The sequence below is a fragment of the Aquarana catesbeiana genome, linkage group LG05, assembly GCF_042186555.1.
Source record: "Aquarana catesbeiana isolate 2022-GZ linkage group LG05, ASM4218655v1, whole genome shotgun sequence".
Taxonomy (NCBI): Eukaryota; Metazoa; Chordata; class Amphibia; order Anura; family Ranidae; genus Aquarana; species Aquarana catesbeiana.
Window position 1 is genome coordinate 243069285 of NC_133328.1, and position 22854 is coordinate 243092138.

The following is a 22854-nucleotide window of genomic DNA, read 5'->3' on the forward strand; positions in this document are numbered from 1 at the left end:
CAGCAAAAGTAATACATACTGGGGTTACCGGAGCAGTAGTCAAGCCAAATCGATCTAAAGAAGAATCTAGATAGTTATTACCAAGGGACATCAGTTTTATCAAAAGTAAATTTCAATAGTTCTTTAGGTACCTCTGAGGAATATGGGAGTGGTATATATATATTAGCTATCACATATGATTTTCTATACATTGTACAGTATAAAAAAATATAGCGACCTTTAAAATATGTACCTGTCTGCAGGAGAAATCAACATCATTTGCTATCAACATAGATACACCTCTAGAATATGTAGTATAAGTAGAATGATATTGCCTACTTGATTGTGTACGCTTCAAGTAATTTAATTTGTGTATATTTAAATGGGTCTCCTGCAGGCAGATAATAGATGGGAAAAACTGTTTCAATGTAGTAAACATTGCTTGTCTCTTTACTGGGTCGCTTAACCCCCTAGTATTCCAAGATACTAGAACTTGCATTTGAGTTAAGATATTACTTTGATATCAAGCTTTAGGACCATATTTCTAGATCTAATAGTCCTTTCTAACACTGAAAAAAAATCCTTTCTTTGTGAGGAGAAAGTTTCTGTATTCATTTTAGCTATCTGGTGAGCGCCTTCAAAAAATCTGTATAATAAATAAAAATAAAACAACAACACCAAAAAGAAGAAAAGGAAAATACAAAGAAAGAAGATGATAATAATAATATGAAAAAAAGAAAAAAAAAGTCCCAAAGCTTGAAAAGATCTGACATAGATCCTTAAAAAATACCATCCATTTCAATAACAATTTTCTGAAAAAACATCACAATATATACATAAAACATTTTTTTCATTGATTGAAAGCAAATCTTGAAAATTATTTTTAAAAAATCTCCAATAAGTTGGCATATGCCTATTCCTAAAAAAACAAAAAAGAACCACCAAACATTTCCCACAGGAACAAAATATAGAGAGTCCATTCAGTAATTATTACTGGACTCTCTCCCGTGGCTCTATATAAAGAGAGAAAAAAAATCAAACTGACTTCCTCCCATATGTAAAAAGAGAGAGGGAAGAAGAGAAAAGAAAAAAAAAATAGAAAAAAAAATTCTCTCTTTTCCCTCACATTCCATTTTATTTATGATGCCTATCAAGCCATTCGGTGGCAGCCTGTGGATTATCACAAAAATGTGCAGCTTAATTTGCCTCCACTCTTAATTTAGCAGGGTATAGCATTGAATATGATAATTGCAGGGTCTGCAGTTTTTTTTTAACATCTTGATATTTAACACGCTGTTTTTGTACATCAGGAGAAAAGTCCAGAAAGAACATAACTTTAGATCCATTAAAAAGAACTTCCTTCAATAATCTGGCTCTTCTAATCTCTGTCTCGCTGATTGAGTAGTCATATTAGAAATTGCCGCGGGATGTACCTGCTGGTAAAGGCCTACTAGGTACCCGATGTGCTCTTTCAACCGAAAAGGACATAGAGAGATGTTCTTTCCCTATCGGCTTCTATAACCATGTTTCAGCAAATTCTGTAGGGTTTGCTCCCTCAGAATGCTCTGGGAGACCCACCAATCTAATATTATTATGTTGAAGACAGTTTTCATGATCTTCTAACTTACAAACATTAACCACTTCAATACAGGGCATTTTCACCTCCTTCCTGCCCAGGCCAATTTTCAGTTTTCAGCACTGTCGCATTTTGAATGACAATTACGCGGTCATGCAACACTGTACCCAAATGAAATTTTTATCATTTTTCCCCCACAAATAGAGATTTCTTTTGGTGGTAATTGATCATCTCTGTGGTTTTTATTTTTTGCACTATAAACAAAAGAAGAGCAACAAGTTTGAAAAAAAACACAATATTTTTTACTTTTTGCTATACTAAATATCCCAATTTTTTTTTAAAAAAAACATTTTTTCCTCAGTTTAGGCCCATATGTATTCTTCTACATATTTTTGGTAAAAAAAAATTGCAATAAGCTTACATCGATTGGTTTGCGCAAAAGTTATAGGGGTTGATTTACTAAAGGCCAATAGACTGTGCACCTTGGAAAGTGCAATTGCACTCTGCAAGTGCAGTTGCTCCAGAGCTTAGTAAATGAGGTAAAGCTTCACTTTACAAAGAATACCCAATCACATGCAAGGAAAATAAAAAAAACTGCATTTTTGCTTGCACATGATTGGTTGATGAAAGTCAGCAGAGCTTCTGCTCATTTACTAAACTCTGGAGCAACTGCTCTTGCCGTGTGCAACTGCACTTTCCAAAGTGCACAGTCTTTTTGCCTTTAGTATATCAACCCCATAGTGTCTACAAAATAGGGGACAGTTTTATGGGGTTTTTTTACTGGTAATGGTGGCGATCTGCGATTTTTATCGTGAATGGGGGCGGAGCGGGTTCTCCTCCTTGCGTCGGCGTCATTCCTCCATGCCGTGCACGTGACGTCCGTCGTGTTTACCTTCTGTGCGGACACGTGGACGGAGGCGTCCCCAGCAGCTGTGGGCGGCAAGTGCTGCTGCGCTGGAGGAGGCCTCGGTTCGCCTGGTGTCTGCACTGTTTGACGCTGGGGGGAGTTTCCCTGCTGGGGGGAGGGGTTGGCTAGGTGCACATAAGCGCCCCCATTTTCTTGCTAGCCTAATTTCAGGCAGCACGTCCATCACTGGTCAGGATATATGTGGCCATCACCCACCATCCATAGGTAAGAGGGTTATCATATGCTCATATTTTCTTCACATTTACTCTGTGATTAGGGGCTTTTGTTAGCCTAGGAGCATACTTTATACATGTTACTTTTTATCACTACTACAGACTCACTCCCCTCATCTTATACCAGTGTGGACATATTACTCTATGGGGACTCTCTGTGTGCGCCTGGCGTTTTCTCTCTCCCCCTGTCTGAGTGCTCCTCCCTCAGCTCCTGGACCTGATTCAGTTGGTGGCCTGCGACTATGGAACCCATGGAGGTTGCACTCCTTGGTCAAGTGAGTATACATCTGGGAATTGTGGCTCTTAGCCTCTCCTATATGCATGCCCTTTATTCCTTATGCACAATCATTTTTGACTCATTTGGACTCCTTGTTTTCCTATTACATTTTTTCTTTTTGTTTTTAGATGTTGGTGCTTAATTGCCCCTGAAGAGTGTTTGATACACGAAACGCGTCAGGCTTACCACATGCACCATATCATTTTTTATTGGGTTTTTATATACCAATGTTGTGACCTTGTGCATTTTATGGATGTTATAACTTTTCAATCATTTCTTGCCCTGCATCATCTGGGTTTTGTTATCTATATCTACCATGTATATATATAAGGATGTATATGTACTATACTTGACGGTTTTATGTATATTTTGGAACAACACTGTGCCACTAGGCTATTGTCTATCAATAAATGGTTTGTTACATGGTGACTGATCCCTTGGCCTTTTTTGCACACCTCACTCAAAGTCCCACTTTTCCCGTTTCTAGTATGCATAGGGATGGAGACCCACGTCTCATTTAAAGTCCCAACCTCGCTCCTTTAAACTCGATATAGGGATGGAGGTGTGCTTTGAGACCTTTGGATTATTTCACCAACATGGACATCAGTCCACAGGACATTTGCCCTGAATCGTTGGCCTCCTATTGGGGGTTGTCTAGCATTACACATGTTCCTTTTCTTTTAACTTTTTTGTGTACATGCATCGTTTCATTTGTTGGTGTAATTTCCATCTTTTTTATATATATATATATATTTTTTTTTTTCCCACTGATGCAGCTTTGCAGTGTGCCTCCGACAGGGAGTCCACGTCTTCATGGTTGCCCTCCTGTCTCGGTATCCGGGAGCTGCGATGTATGGTGGGGCCCCTCCCCCTTCCCCTTCTCTCCTCGTCATCCCTGTGGGTGACGGGGGATCGGGGCGGGTTCCCCTCCTTGCATCGGCGTCATTCCTCCACGCCGTGCACATGACGTCCGTCACGTTGTCGGAGTTGTGTTTACCTTCTGTGTGAACACGTGGACGGAGGCGTCCCCAGCAGCTGTGGGCAGCGAGTGCCGCTGCGCTGGAGGAGGCCTCGGTTCGCCTGGTGTCTGCACTGTTTGACGCTGGGGGGGAGTTTCCCTGCTGGGAGGAGGGGTTGGCTAGGTGCACATAAGGGCCCCCATTTTCTCGCTAGCCTAATTTCAGGCAGTATGTCCATCACTGGGCAGGATATATGTGGCCATCACCCACCATCCATAGGTAAGAGGGTTATCATATGCTCATATTTTCTTCACATTTACTCTGTGATTGGGGGCTTTTGTTAGTCTAGGACAGTGATGGCGAACCTTTTTGAGCCCGAGTGCCCAAACTGCAACACAAAACCAACGTATTCATTTCAAAGTGCCAACATATACAGAACTTGATGAGCGTGTGCTGTGATGTCTAGGGGGTGAACATGGGACACATCAGAAATCATTGTATGTAGTCATAGTGTTTTGCACAAGAAGATCTAAAACTAGAACACATTTTGGCAAAAGTTACATTTTTTGGAAGCTGTCCCAGCATCATGCAATCAAAATTTCCAGTATCACTATTCTACTAACTATACATTAATATTCAATACACTCAAGTTGCATGACAGGTGCACTTTACATTACTAGTTGTTCAGTAGAAGCACCGGCTGGATGATAAAGAAATCCTGTTACAGGGGGTGACATGCAACCAGCAACTCTCCGGCTGCAGAAGAACTTCCAGTCCCCCCCTCCCATGCCCTGCTGGGGCACATTATGCCCTCTTTGTTTGACAAGGTATGTTGAGATCTGTAGTTCTACTCCAGCTGAAGACGTACTGGTTGCCCTGCATTGCTGTAGCAGAAGACTACTTGAAAAATGTTGCATTCCTGACTATGTTCACAGTCCTATATGTCCAAGAAACATCCTTCTGAGCGTGAACACTCAAGGACAACTGTAGCAATGCTTTACCGATGCGGTTGACTCACGATGCCTGTGCAGTTCATTGCACGTCGAATGCAAACTCCCAGCAGCAGCTATACACCTCCACAGGGGGGTGGCAGGGACAAAAACTATATGTATTTACATCTCACTTTACTGCAGTGGTATCTGCTAAATCTAGCAGGCATTCCCAGCCAGATAAACCTGAATAGCCAACACAAAAGCATCATGGCATCAAAGCTCATATCCTACAGAAAATGCTTCTCTGACAGCTTTGATAGAGAGCAACACAGACAGCATATACACATTATTCTGACCATACCCTTCCATATTTTGAGGCAATGTTGGGAACAAGAAGAAGGAAAAAAAAAAAAGTCCCCAAGGAATAGATTCTATTTGAAGAGGCACAGAAACAGTGTACACAGCTAAACGCATTTATTCCCCACACAGCATGTACACTTACTTTAACAATGCTTGCCACAGCACTACAATAACACACCCATCAGCCGACTCAGTTCCCGGGCACGAGAACGGCCTGTGATTGGGCATCTCCCCACCACATGTTCCGCCCGCCATCCAACCCAGGGGGAAATTCTTCTTCTCGTCCACGCCCATCCTAGATAAGGCCCCCCCATTGGCTCAATCCCCACATGTTCCGCCTGCCATCAAACCCGGAGGCAACTCTTCTTCTCGTCCACGCCCATCCTAGACACGGCCCCCCATTGGCTCAATCCCCACCACAATGTTCCACCTGCCATCCAAACCCGGAGCAACCCTTCATCTAGTCCACGCCCATCCTAGACACATCACCCCTGGCCCCAGAGACTTGTGGGAGATGTAGTTCTATGGGGAGAGGAGCTGTGCACGAGATACAGGATTTTCTCAGAGATACAGGATTTTCTCACGCGCCCACAGAGAGGGCTTGGCGTGACGGCTGTGGCATGCGTGCCATAGGTTCGCCATCACTGGTCTAGGAGCATACTTTATACATATTACTTTCTATCACTACTACAGACTCACTCCCCTCATCTTATACCAGTGTAGACATATTACTCTATGGGGACTCTCTGTGTGCGCCTGGCGTTTTCTCTCTCCCCCTGTCTGAGTGCTCCTCCCTCAGCTCCGGTCAGTCGGTGGCCTGCGACTATGGAACCCATGGAGGTTGCACTCCCCGGTCAAGTGAGTATACATTTGGGAATTGTGGCTCTTAGCCTCTCCTATATGCATACCCTTTATTCCTTATGCACAATCATTTTTGACTCACTTGTTTTCCTATTACATTTTTTCTTTTTGTTTTTAGATGTTGGTGCTTAATTACCCCTGAAGAGTGTTTGATACACGAAACGCGTCGGGCTTACCACATGCACCATATCATTTTTTATTGGGTTTTTATATACCAATGTTGTGACCTTGTGCATTTTACGAATGTTATAACTTTTCAATCATTTCTTGCCCTGCATCATCTGGGTTTTGTTATCTATATCTACCATGTATATATATATAAGGATGTATATGTTCTATACTTGACGGTTTTATGTATATTTTGGAACAACACTGTGCCACTAGGCTATTGTCTATCAATAAATGGTTTGTTACATGGTGACTGATCCCTTGGCCTTTTTTACACATCTCACTCAAAGTCCCACTTTTCCCGTTTCTAGTATGCATAGGGATGGAGACCCACGTCTCATTTAAAGTCCCAACCTCGCTCCTTTAAACTTTTTATCATGACTGTGACATTGCGGCGGACATATCGGACACTTTTGACACCATTTTGGGACCTTTCACATTTATACAGCGATCAGTGCTATAAAAATATACTGATTACTGTATAACTGTCACTGGCAGGGAAGGGGTTAACACTAGGGGGCGATCAAGGGGTTAAGTGTGTTACCTAGGGAGTGATTCTAACTGTAGGGGGAGGGGACTCACAAGGGGAGGAGACCAATCGGTGTTATTCTATACTGGGAACACATGATCGGTCTCCTCTCACCTGACAGGACGTGGATCTGTGTGTTTACACACACAGATCCACGGTCCTGCTCTGTTATCAAGCAATCACGGGTGCCCGGCGGACATCGCGGCGCGTGCCCCCTAGGCGGCCGGGAAGCCTGGCACATCATATGACACCCGTCCAGGATGGGAGATCCCTCCTGCGGACGTCATATGATAATGGGCGGGATGTGAAGTGGTTAATATCAGATTTTTTCATTACTTTTTTAATATCTTTGCCCAGTGGCTGTGAGGTGTTTTCTAATTCTTTAACATGATCTTCCAAGACAGATGTTCTTTCCCTAATTTTCTATACATCCTGGTGTAGAAAAAAAAAAATTCTTTAAGTCCCTGCACTTGCCCGGTTAGATTGCCTATAGAATTCTGACATTGTTGTACCGCTTTTAGCACATCTAATAATGTAGGCTCTGATGGCGTTGGTGATGTTGTTAATACTTTCAGGCCATTTGACTATCAGTGTGCTGTCACACATTATTTTCCCTTTCTTCCACGTCACATATTGATTGATCCATGTATTTATGTTGAATAGTTGTATCCTCTCTAATACAAGAATCTTCCAACTCTTCACTGGGATCATACAGAGGGACTTTATTTTCACCATCTTTTGATAACAGTGCAAATTTTACAAGTTTGGCAGCAGCAGCTTCTTTAACCTTCTCTTTTGCAGATTTACCACTTTGTGCTTGCTGAGAAAATGTGTCATTATCTTATATAAGGGGTACAGCGTTTAAAGCTCCCTGTCCCTTCTTCCACAATTTTGTGGTTTTATTTCCACCCCTCCTTTCCATTCTTTCTATTCTCCTCTTTCTTATTGCTCTTCCTTTTTTTTCCTTCTTTCTCTTCTCTTTAATTGCCTTTTTTATTGATTTATTTTATTTTTGTTCTGTCACTTTGCAGTTTTACAGCTCAACTCTCCCAAACTTTGTAAAAGTTGTAAAAGTTACCTGTCCCTTTAATTGGGATTTCCACAAGTTTTCAGGAGCTCTGCTGATTTCCAACAAATTCCTACTAATTCTTCCGATCTCCATGAGCTTTGCTGATCCCAGCCGGCGAAAGCCAATCGCAGCTCCTGTCTCCACTGGAAATCACCAGCCTCCCTCCCCGAGTCTTCCCGAAGTACCTTGAGGCTCGCCTAATGTGCTCCTCAAACACCTCCCACTCCAGCCGCCGGGGGCTGCTGACAACAGTCGAAGGCCTCTGATCCACCAACAGCCACCATTCAGAAGAGGCGGGGAGAGAAAACGGAGAAGGGGGCCAGAACGCAGGCAGACATCAGGCTCAGGATAGCACGAAGCAGCACCTCTTCACACAGGAGGAAACCCGGCGGACCACAGAGGGATCACAGGGGAGATCAGGTAGACCACCGCCCAGAGATCTTGGGATGCCTCAGAACACAAGTTTGCCCACCGAGCCACTACTCCGGTCTGGGTCCAGGAAAATAAGATGAAGTGAGGGGAATGCAATGCAAAACAGAGAGAGTGGAATGGAATGGAGCCGCCAGCTGCCAGGTAACCAAACACAAGCTAACTTTCCACATCCACGCTGGCTCTCATCTTACAGACGGCTGTACTTTGGGAGAGGAGAGGAGAATTTAGAGGGAACATTAAGGGAAATCAATACAGCTGCCACCCGAGCACTCTAGGCATAGGCTTTTTGGAGATTGGCCAGCAGATGCTGCAGGATGGAGGAGCCGGAGCACACCCTACACATGTCTACTCTCACATCTCTTGTATCCAGTCCACAACTTTAACAGAAAAATTAGTGTCATCCCCCTGACTGTGCTGCCTGACTGGGTAGTTTACATCTCAGGACTGGACGGACAGAAATACAAAATAATTTGGCTGGTAAAACAATTTCTTTATCTGCATTTCATCTGTGTATTTTTATGTTTGCCAGGATTTCTGCTTAAATCATTTCCATTACATAGACGACCTTATGTTTTCTAAATCTCTTGTGGATTCTGTTGCCCTACTCACTTAGGTTGCAGCAATTTTTAAGGAATCCCACTATCTCTTCTAGATTTTATTTCCACGTTATGAAGAATGCAGGAAAATGAGTGGGATACCCAGGAGTGGGTGGGAACGCCCACAACTCCCACATGGGTAGAAACTTAAAAGTATGGCAGGGAGATGTTGTAACTACAGTTCCTACGATATAAAAAAAATACCTAGGTGAAATTTTGATTCCACCTTTACCGAAATATAATTGTGGGTAAACTGCCCCTTTATTAATTAAAAATGATTACCTGATCCAAAAATTCTTGAAGATTACATTCTTTTAGCTTAAGATGATGAATTATTTTAGGGTAGGTAGCATTGAGATTACCTAAAACCTCATTGTAGTTATCTCTTGTAATGTTCCATTCACTTATTTCAAACTCATTTATTAAGGAAAGGATATTGCTGAAATAAAAATGACATATTTTTGTTCATTCAGATTTTATATAAAATATAACACTTACTATGTGCAAAAATGTTATAATTGTTACCTGTCCAAACAGTCCCAGTAAGCAAGTGTTGCTTTGAATCCCAAGATGCAAAATATTGGAATAGAAGCATATAATGATGACATACTGTTGATGACTGCTATTGTTATAGCATCTTTTTCGCAGTCATTCCTGAAATATAATAAATGTATTTTATTTATGGTTGGTTGCTTTAGTTTGACATTTTAATGCATATATTTAATGCATAGTGCAAATATAGTCAACATTAAAATAAAGTCCAACTTCATCTCCAGCGATGGCCCGTCCATAGGGGCACAGGGGCGCTGCCCCCCTAATCCATGCGCCCGGCCCCTAATTTACATGCAGGGCGCTGGACACATGGATTCCAATGGTTTTTTTTTTTTTTAGAAGCACATGATTAGAGGCCAAGGCTCTAATCGGCTTCAGAAAAGGGTGAGCTCAGGGTGCAGAGCACTGCGCCCCAAGCCCACCCAGTTGTGGGACAATAGAGAATAAATATACGCTATTGTCTTCCTGATTCTCCTCCCAGCCAATCCCAGCTCAGGAAGCCGGTCCTGAGACCCAATTGGCAGAGAGTAGAAAAAATCCTATTGGCCACCGAGGAGTAGGAGGAGGGAGGAGACGCAGGGGAAGCTGCGCCGTCGTGAAGCCGAGGAAGGAGGAGACACCAACCACCACTGTTCAGCTCCATGAAGCCCCCTGCCCCATCCCATATATTAAAAAATATTATAATACTTACCCTAAATACAACTGTCTACCAGCTGGTCACATGGTGATTAAGATCCTTCTTCTTCTTGTATGGGGTTGGCAGTAGGTGGTCCTTACTACTGCACAGAATGCCACAATTCAAGCATGCAGCCCAGCAGGCCAGGAAAGAGGGGGACGAGCCAGCAACCCTCCCCCTCGTACCATACAAGGCCACATACCCTCAACATGGGGGGGACACTTTGCCGGTGTGGGGGTTAGTTTTGCCAGCCATTAAACGAACCTGCGGGAACTACTTCAACACGTCCCAAGTGTGACTCAAAATTGATCTCTTCATCCCCTATGGTAAACATGGAGATGGATGGGCGGTAAGCTAAGTGCTTAGTGGACACAGGGACTAAAGTGACCACCATGAACTGTGCTTTCTACATACAGCAGTTTGGGCAGGTTGCCACTAAAACAAAAAACAAAAAAAAAACACTGCGCTTGTGTTCCAAAGATAGAAAGAAAAAGAGAAAAACATGAAATATAAGAAGCTGCAATTTCACTATGAGATATACAGTATCTCACAAAAGTGAGTACACCCCTCCCATTTTTGTAAATAATTTTATTATATCTTTTCATGTGACAACAGTGAAGAAATGACACTTTGCTACAATGTAAAGTAGTGAGTGTACAGCTTGTATAACAATGTAAATTTGCTGTCCCCTCAAAAAAACTCAACATACAGCCATTAATATCTAAACCACTGGCACCAAAAGTGAGCACACCCCTAAGTGATAATGTCCAAATTGGGCCCAATGTGTCAATATTTTGTGTGGCCACCATTATTTTCCAGCACTGCCTTAACCCTCTTGGGCATGGAGTTCACCAGAGCTTCACAGGTTACCACTGGAGTCCTCATCCACTCCTTCATGACAACATCATGGAGCTGGTGGATGTTAGAGACCTTGCGCTCCTCCATCTTCTGTTTGAGGATGCCCCACAGATGATCAATAGGGTTTTGGTCTGAAAACATGCTTGGCCAGTCCATCACCTTTACCCTAAGCTTCTTTAGCAAGTCAGTGGTCGTCTCGGAGGTGTGTTTGGGGTCTTTATCATGTTGGAATACTGCCCTGCGGCCCAGTCTCCGAAGGGAGGGGATCATGCTCTGCTTCAGTATGTCACAGTACATGTTGGCATTCATGGTTTCCTCAATGAACTGTAGCTCCCCATTGACGGCAGTACTCATGCAGCCCAGACCAAGACACTGCCACCACCATGCTTGACTGTTGACAAGACACGCTTGTCTTTGTACTCCTCCTAACCTGGTTGCCGCCACATACGCTTGACACCATCTGAACCTAATAAGTTTATCTTGGTCTCATCAGACCCCAGGACATGGTTCCAGTATGTCCTTAGTCTGCTTGTCTTCAGAAAACAGTTTGCAGACTTTCTTGTGCATCATCTTTAGAAGAGGCTTCCTTCTGGGATGACAGACATGCAGACTAATTTAATGCAGTGTGCAGCGTATGGTCTGAGCACTGACAGGCTGACCCCCCACCCCTTCAACCTCTGCAGCAATGCTGGCAGCACTCATACATCTATTTCCCAAAGACAACCTCTGAATATGACGCTGAGCACGTGCACTTAACTTCTTTGGTCGACCAAGACGAGGCCTGTTCTGAGTGGAACCTGTCCTGATAAACCGCTGTATGGTCTTGGCCACCATGCTGCAGCTCAGTTTCAGGGTCTTGGCAATCTTCTTATAGCCTAGGCCATCTTTATGTAGAGCAACAATTCTTTTTTTCAGATCCTCAGAGAGTCATTTGCCTTGAGGTGCCATGTTGAACTTCCAGTGACCAGTATGAGAGCTATAACGCCAAATTTAACACACCTGCTTCCCATTCTCACCTGAAACCTTGTAACACTAACGAGTCACATCACAGCAGAGCGGGAAAATGGCTAATTGGGCCCAATTTTGACATTTCCACTTAGGGGTGTACTCACTTTTGTTGCCAACGGTTTAGCCAATTATTGGCTGTGTGTTGAATTATTTTGAGGGGACAGCAAATTTACACTGTTATACACAGGGCTTTTTTTTCTCAGAAAATAGGTACTGGAACTCACCCTTCACGGTCAATGCCCCTCCCCAACCACACCCACAACCCATAGCCACGCCTTCCTTTAGAGGTGAAAAATACACGGTGGCCAATAGTGATCGAGGCTCAGAACTGGGTATCGCAGAAGGCAAAAGGTTCAGAAAAGTGAAACACACAGAGTACAGGACTCAGGAGTACTCAGCCCAACATCCGTAGCTCACCTACACACCTCCCCATTCACAACTCACCTCTTCTGCCCCCATCCACAGCCTATCACCTCAGCACTCCATCTACAGCCTATCCTCACAACTTTCACCTCTGCACAATCCGAACACCCTCTTCCCTGTTATCACTCCTGCACAAATCCCCCTTTCTCAGCTCTCCCATTTGCACAAATTTTGCCCCCTCCAAAGCTCTCACCTTTTCACAGATCCCCCTCCCCCCAACTCTTTCACCTTTTCACAGATCCCCCTCCCCCCAGCTCTTTCACATTTTCACGCCCCCCCCCCTCCCCCCCAGCTCTCTCACCTTTTTACAGATCCCCCTCCCCCCAGCTCTCTCACAAATCCTCCCAACCTCCACACAAAAAGCTCTCTCACCTTTTCACAGATTGTCCTCCTCCCCCACAGCTCTCTGTCACCTCTTGCAGAATGTAGCCATCACAGATCTGTGCCTGGGTTATTTCTCTTCACAGTGACGTTACCTGCAGCTCTGCCTATTAGCAATGTAGCACGGAGCAGAGGAGGAGTTTCACAGTACTTCACTCCGCTTCGTGCTACACACAGTTGTAACAGGCGGCAGGTGGAGAAAGAAGCCACCTCCCCAAACCCCATATTTACAAAAATTTTGGGTGATTGCAGCGTCGGGACCCCCGGGGACTATCCACCTGTAAAAATCGAGCATCATGTGCCTGCTGACACAAGCACACAGAAGCTGGTGGAGGGAGAGAGTCCTCTACCAGCTTCTGTGTTACTTGACAAGCGGGAGAGGACAGGGCTGCCAAAGATGGAGGAACTCCGTTCCGGCAGAAAAAAAGCCCTGGACTTATACAAGTGGTACACTGACTACTTTACATTGTAGCAAAGTGTAATTTCTTCAGTGTTGTCATATGAAAAGATATAGTAAAATATTTACAAAAATTGGAAGGGGTATACTCACTTTTGTGAGATCAGTATATGTCAAGGTAACTATACCAGTTGTAGCCATTGAGCTGTACTAAAAAAAAAACAAAGAGAAAAAAACATTTCCAAACATATGTATTACATAGTACATAGTAGGTGAGGTTGAAAAAAGACACACATCCATCAAGTCCAACCCATGTGTATGATTATATGTCAGTATTGCATTGTATATCCCTGTATGTTGCGGTCGTTCAGGTGCTGATCTAATACTTTCTTGAAACTATCGATGCTTCCCGCTGAGACCACCGCCTGTGGAAGGGAATTCCACATCCTTGCCGCTATTACAGTAAAGAACCCTCTACGTAGTTTAAGGTTAAACCTCTTTTCTAATAATTTTAATGAGTGGCCACGTGTCTTGTTAAACTCCCTTCTGCAAAAAAGTTTTATCCCTATTGTGGGGTCACCAGTATGGTATTTGTATATTGAAATTATATCCCCTCTCAAGCGTCTCTTCTCCAGGTAGAATAAGTTCAGTACTTGCAAACTTTCCTCGTAACTAATAACCTCCAGACCCTTTATTGGCTTTGTTGCCCTTCTTTGTACTCGCTCCATTTCCAGTACATCCTTCCTGAGGACTGGTGCCCAGAACTGAGCAGCATACTCTAGGTGTGGCAGGACCAGAGTCTTGTAGAGTGGGAGAATTATCATTTTATCTCTGGAGTTGATCCCATTTTTAATGCATGCCAATATTCTGTTTGCTTTGTTAGCAGCAGCCTGGCAGTGCATGCCATTGCTGAGCCTATCATCTACTAGAACCCCCAGGTCCTTTTCCATCCTAGATTCCCCCAGAGGTTCTCCCCCCAGTGTATAGATTGCATCCATATTTTTGCCACCCAAATGCATTATTTTACATTTTTCTACATTGAACCTCATTTGCCATGTAGTTGCCCACGCCATTAAATTTTTCAGATCTTTTTGGAAGATTTCCACATCCTGCGGAGAAGTTATTGCCCTGCTTAGCTTAGTATGTCCGCAAATACAGAGATTGAACTGTTTACCCCATCCTTCAGGTCGTTTATGAACAAAATTAATAGTATTGGTCCCAGCACAGAACCCTGGGGGATCCCACTACCCACTCCTGACCATTCCGAGTACTCCCCATTTATCACCACCCTCTGAACTCGTCTTTATAGCCAGTTTTCAATCCATGTACTCACCCTATTGTCCATGCCAACGGACCTTATTTTGTACAGTAAACGTTTATGGGGAACTGTGTCAAATGCTTTTGCAAAATCCAGATACACCACGTCTATGGGCCTTCCTTTATCTAGATGGCAACTCACCTCCTCATAGAAGGTTAATAGATTGGTTTGGCAAGAACGATTCTTCATGAATCCATGCTGATTACTGCTAATGATACCATTCTCATTACTAAAATCTTGTATATAATCCCTTATCATCCCCTCCAAGAGTTTACATACTATTGATGTTAGGCTAACTGGTCTGTAATTCCCAGGGATGTATTTTGGGCCCTTTTTAAATATTGGTGCTACATTGGCTTTTCTCCAATCAGCTGGTACCATTCCAGTCAGTAGACTGTCAGTAAAAATTAGGAACAATGGTCTGGCAATTACTTAACTGAGTTCCCTAAGTACCCTCGGGTGCAAGCCATCTGGTCCCGGTGATTTGTTAATGTTAAGTTTCCCAAGTCTAATTTTAATTCTGTCCTCTGTTAACCATGGAGGTGCTTCCTGTGATGTGTCATGAGGATAGACACTGCAGTTTTGGTTACTGAAGCCCCCCAATTTCCTCGTGAAGACTGAGGAGAAGAATAAATTCAATACCTTCGCCATCTCCCCATCCTTTGTAACCAGATGTCCTTCCTCATTCTTTATGGGGCCAATATGGTCTGTCCACTCTTTTTTACTGTTTACATACTTAAAGAATTTCTTGGGATTCTTTTTGCTTCCCTCCGCTATGTGTCTTTCATTTTCTATCTTAGTCGTCCTTATTGCACCCTTACATTTCCTGTTGCATTCTTTATAAAGTGTGAATGCTGATGATGATCCCTCAACCTTGTATTTGTTGAAGGCCTTCTCCTTTGCTTTTATATGCATTTTTACATTGAAGTTAAGCCATCCAGGACTTTTGTTTGCTCTTTTAAATTTATTACCCAATGGGATGCATTGGCTAATGCCCTTATTTAATAAGCTCTTAAAGCAAACCCATCTCTCCTCCATGTTCTTTGTTCCTAAGATTTTATCCCAATTTATGCCTTCTAGCAAGGCTCGTAGTTTAGGGAAGTTGGCTCTTTTGAAATTCAGTGTCTTTGTATTCCCCTTATGTTTCCTATTTGTGTGATTTATACTGAAGCCAATTGACCTGTGATTGCTGTTACCTAAATTGCCCCATATTTCCACATCCGTGATCAGGTCTGTATTGTTGGTAATCAGTAGGTCCAGTAACACTTTATTTCTAGTTGGTGCAGTATTAGAATGATCATTCACAAATAAGTACATTAAATAAATCCTTAAAAAGTCCACATGATAAAGAATAAAGTCCTCTGTTATGTGCTCATGTATAAATTGTACCCAAAGAACCAAAGAACAGTTATCCACCAACAATGCTTATTGGAATCCGTACTTCAGAACCACCACCTCAATGGCACAAATGCAGGCTTACCAACTGTAAATGACGCTGTAATTAACGGGTTCCCAACCGTCACAGGTCGATGTACGTCCCTCCCTCCCCGTGGGCGGGGGGTGCAATCGCGCACCTCCCCTGTGCCTGCGGCGGTCGGGTTCGTTAGGGGAGCGATCAGTCCCCAGGGCCAGACCAATGATTTATGGTCTGGACCTGGTGATCGCTCCCAACGAATGAAAAGCTTCCCCTGCCTGTGTAAATGTAAACACAGACAGGAGGAAGTGATGTCATCTCTCCTCCTGGAGTCTTTTTGATTCCTGTGAGAGAGAGAAGACATCTAACCCTGTGTTGCACCAACAGTACACTGACATCAACACACATAGGTACACTTTCCACCCCCTGACCACCCCCCCAATCGCCCCCCCAGTTAACCCTTTCACTCCCTGTCACTGTGTCACCAATTGCAGTTTTCAGATTTTTCACTGATCACTGCATTGGTGTCATTTGTGACTGAAACAACTGTTAGGTCTAGGTTACCCCACTAATAAAGGTTTAATCCCTTGATCGCCCCCAGGTAACCCTTTCACCCCCTGTCGCCAGTGTCACTAATCAATCGCCGTATTTGTGTCACTGGTGATGCTAGTTAGCCAGTTAGGTGATTAGTTTCACCGTCAGGTTTTTATAGCATCAGGTACCCCCATATATACTACCCAATAAAGGTTTTAACCCCCGGTTAACCCTTTCACCCCCTGTCCCCAGTGTCACTAATCGATCGCTGTATTTGTGTCACTGGTGACGCTAGTTAGCCAATTAGTTTCACCGTCAGGTTTTTATAGCGTCAGGTACCCCCATATATACTACTCAATAAAGGTTTTAACCCCCGGTTAACCCTTTCACCCCCTGTCCCCAGTGTCACTAATCGATCGCCGTATTTGTGTCACTGGTAACGCTAGTTAGCCAGTTAGTTTCACCATCAGGTTTTTATAGCCTCAGGTACCCCCACATATTACCTAATAAAGGTTTTAACCCCCTGATTGCCCCCTCGTTAACCCTTTCACCCCCTGTCACCAGTGATCACCGTATTAGTGGTATGGGTGACGCTGGTTAGTTAATTTGCTTTTTATAGCATCAGGGCACCCGCCGTATATTACCCAATAAAGGTTTAACCCTCCTGATCGCCCGGCGGGTGATATAAGTTAGGTTTTAGCCTCAGTTAGGGTCTGCGTCGCCCCGGGCAGCGTCAGATTAGTGCCAGTAGCGCTAACACCCACGCATGCACTGGTTGAACTGGATGGACTTGTGTCTTTTTTCAACCTGACTAACTATGTAACATACACCTCCCTTAGTAGTATAGTGTCTGAGCGGATTGATATCTGATCAGATCTATGCTAGCATCCCCAGCAGTTTTTACTGTTCCCAAAAATGCAGTGTTAACGGAATCAGCCAAGATACCTGCTAGCACCTGCGTTTAGCCCCTCCACCCAGCTCACTCAAGTGCAGTATCAATCGATCACTGTCACTTACAAAACACAACACACATAACTGCAGCATTCACAGAGTCAGGCCTGATCCCTGCAGACACTAACAGTTTTTTGGTAGCGTTTGAATCAGTCGCTAACAGTCAGGAGCTTTTTTACCTGTGAGTCTCACTAGTGTACCAGTACCAGAGACCAAAATGTCAAAACAAAGGTACACTAGTGAAGAGGCCTACACATTTCTGAGCATGACAGATAGTTAAGAGGAAGTCACTCATCTGTCAGATTCAGGCTCAGAATACGAACCTGTAAACAGCAGGGGCACCCTGACAGATAGCTCTGACGATGGAGTTGTGGTCCCTGCCAAGTTCAGGCATACCAGACCTCGTTCTTCTGCTGTTGTTGAGGTGCAAGAACCGCAGGGCTCTCTTATGGAGCAGTGAGCCAGTACTAGCGCCGCTCATCCTTCTGGTGAACTGCCAAGCACCAGCGGCCTAGTACACCCTGGTCGTACATCCAACACTGCAGTATCACGCGGTTACACGGCGAGTTGACAGGCCCATCAAGCCCATAGTGCCCTTCCTGCTGCATTTGCCAATCCTAATTGGGAACCCACCACTTCTGCAGCATCCATACTTCCCCCATTCACTGGCCAGCCCGGAATTCAGGTGGAAACAGTTGATTTTACATCACTTGTTTTTTTTTCGCTGTTTTTCACTGAAGATCTCTATAGATCTATTGTGGACCAAAGCAATTTGTATGCTGGTTAATTCACCGCTGCTAATCCCCATTTGACCCTTGCCAGAGATTGGAAACCAATTACAGTTTCCGAATTTAAGACCTTTCTGGGCCTATCCCTCCTCATGGGCATGACTAAAAGGGTGAGTTGCAGGCATATTGGTCCACTGACCCAATTCACCGTATGCTTCCATGACCAGGGCACGATACGAGCAGATCTTGTGGTTCATGCTCTTCAACAACAATGAACTCTGTCACCCTTGGGGTGACCCTGAATTTGATTGCTCTACATAATTCGGCCCCTTGTAAACCACTTCAACCAACATTTTGCAGCCTTGTTTACTCCCCATCAAGTTGTCTGCGTTGATGAGTCCCTGATTACGTTTTCTGGCTGCTTGTCTTTCAAACAGTATCTTCCCAGCAAGTGTGCCAGATATGGGGTCAAGATGTATAAGCTCTGTGACAGGGCCACAGGCTATACATATAGTTTTATGGTTTACGAGGAAAGAGATAGTCACGTAGTCCCGGAGATAGTCACGTAGTGCCGGAGAATTGCCCAGATTACATGAGAGGGACTTGGTGTCACCCTTATTCGGGAAGGGGTACCACTTGTATGTGGACAATTATTACATGAGCGTGCCACTTTTTAGTCACTTGGTTGATTATCAAATTGGTGCATGTGGCACCGTGCGATCTAATTGCTGGGGCTTTCCCCAGCGGCTTGTAGATTCATGTCTTAGGCTGGGGAAGAGAGAGTCTGCTTGAAGTGTAATAACTTGCTTGCTGTTAAGTGGAGGGATAATAAGAGTGTTTTCATTCTTTCCTCCCTTCACGCAGACACGACGGTCCAAATTCCTACAGCGACTGGTGTTGTGGAGAAACCCCTCTGTGTTCACGAATATAACCTTAATATGGGAGGGGTGGACCTCAACGACCAGTTGTTGGCGCCGTACCTAATTGCCCGTAAGGCCAGACGCTGGTACAAAAAAGAGTCTGTATATTTATTTCAATTGGCTCTGTTGAATGCTTATGTGGTATACAAAGCTTCAGGACAAACTGGATCCTTCTTTAAATTCCAGGAAGAGATCATCACAGCCCTTCTGATTCCAGACGGTGCTGTGGCCCAACTTCCCAACCAAAGGCAGTAAGCAGGCTGCATGGGAGGCATTTTCCTTATGTCCTCCCTGGTACCCCTATCCAACAAGCCCCCCAAAGAAAATGTCTTGTCTGTAGTGTAGTGATCGGTTATATGTATCGTGTGGATATGATCGCCGTGGGTATGATAATGAATTAGTAAGTACTCTTCCGCAGCAACCCAATTCTTCCAGAGAGATGCACTTTATTGACTTCCAACACAGAACAAAGTCCACAGATGACAAAAAACCCGACAGAGTATATAATTCAAAGTCCCATGCCTTAGGTCTGAGTGTGCATACACAGACAAGCCTCTCCTACAAACCTATAGACTGAATGCCGTGTTATATTCACTAAATATTGAATGGCTGAGCAATTTGATTGGCCGTTTCAGTTTAGGACTTTGATTAGCTTTAGTCTTTTAAACACACAACAACTCCCAGCCGTGAACAGCTGTAGTCATAAACCGCCCCAATTTGCACTCCCGCATATCAACATCAACAAGTCCCCTTAGGTATGTGTAATTAGATTAGATTAACACATACCACCTGAATACCCTTTTGAGCCCTTGGAATACCTACATTATTCTTGCATATTAATATCAACAAGTCCCCTTGAGATATTAGCCCCACAGGAGGGAGCCTCCGCTAGGCCAACCCAAAACACTCCTTGATCCCATTGTTACCCCCTCAAGTCTAATTACCATCAATAAATACTTCTTCTATGGTCCTTTAAACAATGTACCCTTTGAAATGTTCAATTAGGTTAACAGCCCATACCTCACACCCCTAGGTAGACTTGCATAAGACCAACACATCAAAGGGTCTTCAGCTGTTATATTAAAATTGAGTTGGCTTGGACAATTTCTGCTCAACCCATACTCCAATACAATATTATACATAAATTGGCCAACATATTACAACATGTAGAAAGCGCGGATATAGGCGTGACACCCACTATTATTGTCCCTCATGTCCTGACCATCCTGGTCTTTGCATTGGTGATTGTTTTGAACGCTACCACACTCTAGTGGAGTTTTAGCGTAGGGTACAGCACTGCACAGACTAGGACACACATTCACAGGGTCTCCAAAGATGCCATCGCATTTTGGGAGACCTGAACCTGGAACCGAACCGTTACAACCGTTGCAGTGACAAAAAAAAGTGTAAAAAAAAAAAGAAAAAAAGAACCAAGAAAAATATAAAATAAAAAAAACAAAAATAGTTGTCATTTTATTGTTCTCGCTCTCTCTATTCTCTCTCTATTGTTCTGCTCTTTTTTACTGTATTCTACAATGCAATGTTTTATTTTTACTATGTTTTGTCATGTTTGCTTTTCAGGTATGTAATTCTTTTATACTTTACTGTTTACTGTGTTTTATTGTTAACCATTTTTTTGTTTTCAGGTATACTATTCAGCTGCAGCTCGGGTTTATTTATCTTGACAGTAGCAGCGTTTGCTCCCCACGATATGTAAAGCCGTGACTCCAGTGCTGTCAGGGGTGATTTCACCACCACAATTAAAAAAAGAGCATAAATTCCGAAACATGGAGGCAGGGGTGGAGGAACGATTTGCTCCTAACATTGGGGGCAGTTGCCCCCATGCTTCGGCATATATTTTTTAGGCACAGATTGCGTTAAAAATCATTTTATTTTTACTATGTTTTATTGTAATTGCTTTGCAGGTATGGTAAGTCTAATGCCCCCTACACACGGTCGGATTTTCTGACGGAAAATGTGTGATAGGACCTTGTTGTCGGAAATTCCGACCGTGTGTGGGCTCCATCACACATTTTCCATCGGAATTTCCGACACACAAAGTTTGAGAGCTTGCTATAAAATTTTCCGACAACAAAATCCATTGTCGGAAATTCTGATCGTGTGTACACAAATCCAACGCACAAAGTGCCATGAATGCTCAGAATAAATTAAGAGAGGAAAGCTACTGGCTACTGCCCCGTTTATAGTCCTGACGTACGTGTTTCACGTCACCGGGTTCAGAATGATCGGATTTTCCGACAACTTTGTGCGACCGTGTGTATGCAAAACAAGTTTGAGCCAACATCCGTCGGAAAAAATCCATGGATTTTGTTTGTCGGAATGTCTGATCAATGTCCGACCGTGTGTATGGGGCATTACTGTTATACTGTAATGTTACTTTGTTTTATTGTTAACCATCATTTGCTTAGCAGGTACGCCATTCAGCTACAGCACTGATTTATTTATCTTGACAGCAACAGTGTTTGCTCCTACGATATGTAAATCCGCGACTCTAGCACTGTAGGAGGTGATTTCACCACCACAGTTAAAAGAAAATGGTGCATGCATGCCCATCATTAGAAGTGGGTGGATGAAGGGCGGTATTCTAAAGCCCCATACACACTATCAGATTTTCTACTGATTTTTGTCTTCAGATTTACCAAAACCATGTAGTGCAAGGGCCTGCCCGATTGCATATAAATTGAAACTCCTAAGGTTTGACCTTATAATACATGGTTTTGGTAAATCTGAAGACAAAAATCAGCAGAAAATCTGATAGTGTGTATGGGGCTTTATGGTGGGCATACCCACCGATCAATCTCTTTTTTTGTTCAGCCCACAGGCTGCATGAAAAAAAGAACATTACAATGTATGCCCAACAAGGACCAGCAATGTACTGGTATGTTGCTGGACTTTGAGTGGTTATACCAGAATGATGCCTGCAGGTTTAGGTATCATCTTGGTATCATTCTTTTCAGCCAGCGGTCGGCTCTCATGTAAAAGCAATCCTAGTGGCTAATTAGCCTCTAGACTGATTTTACAAGCAATGGGAGGGAACTCCCCCCACCCTCTGTCTTCCATGGTTTTCTCAGGCTCTCTTGTCCCAACAGGGAACCCGAGAATGCAGCCGGTGGTTCCGCAAGTTGACCATAGAGCTAATCAGAGACTAGAATGGCTCCAATCATCTCTATGGCCTAAGAAACCGGAAACTATGAGCATTTCATGACTTAAGTTTTGCCGGGTATAAATAGCACCTTTGGGAAATTGTCAAAGCATTTTATCACACTGATCTTGTGATTATCACCGATCGTGATTTCACTTCCTCACTACCTATCACAGTTTTGGAGGCCATGAAATGACAAGATAGCACAAAACTCCCCCAAATGACCCCATTTTGGAAAGTAGACAGCCAAAGCTGTTTGCTGATAGGCATGTTGAGTAGGGATGAGCTTCGCCGAATTGCAAACGTTATGGGCCGCTCGTGCCAAATTCGTGTGGCGCGTCACGGCCCATAATTCACTGCGGCACTGCAGTGCATTGCTGGCTGATGATTGGCCAAGCATGCACTATGACCCGCATGCTTGGCCAATCACATCGCCGTCAGTAGAGAGAGCTGTAATTGGACAAAGCTAGGGTGGATTTAGCCAATTATGGCTCAGGGGCTTTAGAACACGCCCCACACTATATAAGGCCACCTGCACGGCGGCCCTGTGTAGTGTGTTCCAGCGTGCTTAGATAGACAGAGAGACAGTGTCATTTCATTTGAGTTAGCTAAATTAGGCAGGACAGTCAGTGAGTTAGCTGCACTTACAGTGT

At 43.7% G+C, this 22854-nt stretch overlaps 1 protein-coding gene across 1 annotated transcript in view; it reads right to left on the reverse strand.

Annotated features, from left to right (window-relative positions):
* The window catches only part of LOC141144710 (sodium-dependent neutral amino acid transporter B(0)AT3-like), a 339059-nt gene that overhangs the window by 88302 nt on the left and 227903 nt on the right, over positions 1–22854 (reverse strand). Inside the window, exons 7-8 of the mRNA XM_073630653.1 lie at positions 9404–9532; positions 9161–9317 (exon numbers count right to left, since the gene is read on the reverse strand). Coding sequence (XP_073486754.1) covers positions 9161–9317; positions 9404–9532 — 286 coding nt within the window. The remainder of the gene's footprint in view (positions 1–9160; positions 9318–9403; positions 9533–22854) is intronic.